Here is a 3,865-nt window from a genome sequence, read left to right as displayed (position 1 = left end):
ACCCTTCTCCGTCCCGGAGCCCTGACGCCCCACTCTGCCTCCCAAGCCGCCCTGGGGAGCCTCCTGCTGCAGCCAGGTCCCGGCTCTCCCGAGGGACGGCTGGAGGCAGGGGGCGGGGGTGCCGACCTGGGGTGTGTCTCTGAGCCGGGACCCCAGACTGCTCCCTGGCTCCTACAGAACGGCTTCGACTCCAAGGATGGGTCAGGATCTGCCCACGCGGGGCTCGCTCCAGCCGCAGCCGCCTACTACCCCTACGAGCCGGCCCTGGGCCAGTACCCCTATGACAGGTGAGGGCGCTGGGGCCGCCGGCATGTCCCTGCCCGTTGGGGAGGGCAGAGGTCCTCACGCCGCCCCTGTGCCTGGCTGTGGTCGTCCCCACACCTCTTTGGGGACTGCTAGGAGGCTCCCCATGCTGCCGTTTTCTGGAAAGTCGAGTCTGGAAGGCCCGGGAGGCCTGCACCCCTGCAGGGGAATCCGAGAAGGAAACCCCACACCCAGTCTGGGACGACACCAGGCCCAGACACCCCAGCTTCCTGGGCGAGGCTGAGTTCAGCGCACCCGAGCCCCGCTGGCACCTCCACCTGGTGGGAGACCCCTTCTGTCCAGCGCCTGACTCGTAGGGTGCAGGCTCCTGCAGTACGTGTTTACGGTTTGGGGATCAAAGGCGTAGGGGCAGAGCCCATAAAGTAGCTCAGGGAAATACCTCTGTAGAGTGACAGAGGCCGTGACCTCGGGCTTGGGAAGGAGCCAGCTCCCTGTCATTTTAATAACATTATCTTCGCCCCGGGCCATAAAAGGCTGGGCGGCGCCCACCCCAGGCTGAGGCCTGGACTAACCCTGACCAACCAAGCGTAATAAATGCAAACCTTCCCAGAGGCAAAGCCCTTGCCTGTGCCCGCCGCCCCCACCGCGTGACCCCTGTCTGCAGGTACGGGACCATGGACAGCGGCACACGGCGCAAGAACGCCACTCGGGAGACCACCAGCACGCTGAAGGCCTGGCTGCAGGAGCACCGCAAGAACCCCTACCCCACCAAGGGCGAGAAGATCATGCTGGCCATCATCACCAAGATGACCCTCACGCAGGTCTCCACCTGGTTCGCCAACGCGCGCCGGCGCCTCAAGAAGGAGAACAAGATGACGTGGCCACCCAGGAACAAGTGCTCAGACGAGAAGCGGCCCTATGCGGAGGGCGAGGAGGCGGGCGAGGAGGAGGAGGCCAGAGAGGAGCCCACCAAAAGTGCCAAGAGTGAAGGTGGGTGGGAGACTGGCCCTGGGGACCTGTGCCCTGGCACCCGCCCCGAGGTGGTAGGACTCCGGAGGCAGCAAAGTGGGTGAGCCCAAAGCCCCCTCTCCCCATGTGGCACATTAATTTCAAATTGAACCCCTCCCAGTGGTTCGTACTGGTAGTTCAGGGCTAAGAGCCCAGGGGAGGCCGCTTCCCCAGCTGCGGGGGGGGACTGGCCGTAAGTGGAGGAGGGTCCCTGACTGACCGCACCACCCCCTTCCAGTGACCGGGCCTGCAGGCAAAGAGGACAAGGAGTTAGAACTCAGCGACCTGGATGACTTCGACCCGCTCGAGGCTGAGCCCCAGGAGTGTGAGCTGAAGGCGTCCTTCTCAGCCCTGGACAGCAGCGCCCTGGAGCGTGCCCCCGCCCAGCCTGAGGGCCCCTCCCCTCTCCTGGGAGCCCCAGGCAAGGAGGCCTCGGGCACCCTCAGGATGCCCCTGGCTGCCTCTGGAGGGGGCACTGCCCTGGACGAGGACTTGGAGAGGGCCCGGATCTGCCTCCGGAGCTCAGTGGCTGGGCCGGAGCCGCAGCCAGGCACAGAGGGTGGCCCGCGGGCCTGCGAGGCCAAGCTGGGCTTCGCAGCCACCGGGGCAGCGACAGGCCTGGAGACCAAGCCACGCATCTGGTCACTGGCCCACACGGCCACTGCTGCTGCGGCCAGCGCCCTGAGCCAGACTGAGTTTCCCTCGTGCATGCTGAAGCGCCAAGGTCCTGCCGTCCCCGCGGGTGTGTCCTCGACGCCCACCGCATCCTCGCCCGCAGTCCCGGCCCCCGCAGTGGCCCTGGACAGGCACCAGGACTCCCCAGTGACCAGCCTCAGAAACTGGGTGGACGGGGTCTTCCACGACCCCGTCCTCAGGCACAGCACTTTGAACCAAGCTTGGGCCACCACCAAGGGCGCCCTCCTAGACCCGGGGCCACTGGGACGCTCCCTGGGGGCAGGCGCAAACGTGCTGACGGCGCCCCTGGCCCGCGCCTTCCCGCCCGCTGCACCCCAGGACACCCCAGCTGCTGGCACCACTAGGGAGTTGCTGGCACTGCCCAAAGTGGGCGGCAAGCCCTTCTGCACCTGAGCCGCGGCCTGGCGGGAGGGCGGGCTCTCTCCTGAGATTCCAGAGGAAGGCAAGGCCCGGCCAGAGGGAGGAGCCGGACTTGGTCTCCTGGGGCTTTGGGCGGAGCCCCGCCTGCGTCCACCCGCTCCCCGCCCCACCTGGTCCTAAGTCTGCTCCTCCAGCCTTCCCGAACTCCGAACCTGCCGGGGGCGGGGCGCTCAGCGTGCGGGAGCCCCAGGCATAAAGTTTACGTCCAAAGTTTACAGCGGGAAGGCTCTGGGCGCTGGCCACATGGTGGCTGCGCGGCGCCGCGTGCTCCTCCCGCTCCGTCCTGCCCACGGCGCTCACGACAGCCCCTCCACCTCACACTGCTGCACACTCCCGACCCGAAACAGTCGCGCTTTAACTGTTACGTGCACACCAGTGATTGCTGCTGCCGAGAGGCCGAGAGAACAAAACCAATAAAACCTGTGGCGGTGTTTGCGTTGCAGAAAAGAGCACACTGGAGCGCGGGGGCGCGAAACTTGGGCAGAGGAGGCAGAGGGTGGAGTGGGTCCACACCAGAGTCCACCCCTTGAAAGTCCCTGCCAACCCAAGACAGGCACAGCCCCCTGCAGAGGACCTTCTTTAAAGCTGGTGGGGCGGGACCCGGAACTACCTGCTCTGAAGTTACAGGGGCTGCAGGACCGAAACTTAAGGGTTGCTGTGACTGCGTTGGAATTAAAGTTCCTGAATCCCCGGAGGCTCTGTCCTGGGCTGGGGTGTGACTGCCAGTGGCCGTCTCAGTCCCTCCCTCTCACTTGGGCAGCGCCCACCGCCTGGGCCCCGCTAGCCCAACCTTCAGAGAGACGGCTTTTAGCTTCGGCTGCTCTGAAAGTGAAAAGCAGCAAGAGCCGGCTGCAGAGAAGAAGCCTGCAGTCACCCCGACGGGAGGCAGGGCTGGGAGGATGGAGAGGGAGCCGGGGTCCGGGAGAGTGAGGGCAGAGCCTGGCCGGAGCCTCTCAAGGCTCCTGGACCGGGCAGATGCAGGCTCGTCCCTGACCCTCCTGTGGCCGCCAGCGGAGCCTGTGGTCCTCGCCATCTTGCTCCCTATGGTCTTTCCCTGGTGTTCACTCCTGGCTCTCCAGGTGCCCAGAAGCAAATGGCCCAACTGTGCATGGAAGGTCGGAGTGGGGAGCCTTGCGGTGTGGGGCAGAAGGCGGTCCCAGCCCCGTCCTTGCTCCAGACTGACAGCCACTGAGGTGCGGCTGGGAGCTGAGGCACCACTTCCCAGGACTGATGGGTGCACAGGTGCAGGCAGAGCCTGCTGCGGGAGCCGGGGTGGGTGGGGCAGAACTGGCCCCACAGAGTCTCAGCTCCAGAAATGACCCTGACAGCGAGCCCTGGGGAAAGCAGGCCTGACGGTCGGAGGGCTGGTACTGGGTGAGTCTCAGTGCCCCGAGAGAAACGGCAGGGTGCCGGCACTGGCACTCCTGGGGCTCTCTGGATGCCCCACATGGGGGGCCCAGCCTGGCCTCAGATGGTG

General features: G+C 66.1%; 1 protein-coding gene across 1 annotated transcript in view; it reads left to right on the top strand.

Annotated features, from left to right (window-relative positions):
• The window catches only part of Irx4 (iroquois homeobox 4), a gene marked incomplete in the record, with an annotated part of 3,691 nt that extends 861 nt beyond the window's left edge, over positions 1-2,830 (top strand). Inside the window, 2 exon segments of the mRNA XM_013505866.1 lie at positions 929-1,254; positions 1,511-2,830. Of these exon segments, the coding sequence (XP_013361320.1) occupies positions 929-1,254; positions 1,511-2,361 (1,177 nt within the window).
• Between the last annotated feature and the right edge of the window lie 1,035 nt (positions 2,831-3,865).

Source organism: Chinchilla lanigera, unplaced genomic scaffold, assembly GCF_000276665.1.
Source record: "Chinchilla lanigera isolate Chin_1 unplaced genomic scaffold, ChiLan1.0 scaffold00103, whole genome shotgun sequence".
Taxonomy (NCBI): Eukaryota; Metazoa; Chordata; class Mammalia; order Rodentia; family Chinchillidae; genus Chinchilla; species Chinchilla lanigera.
The sequence above is the reverse complement of the archived record's forward strand: the minus strand, read 5'-3'. Positions and strand labels throughout refer to the sequence as shown.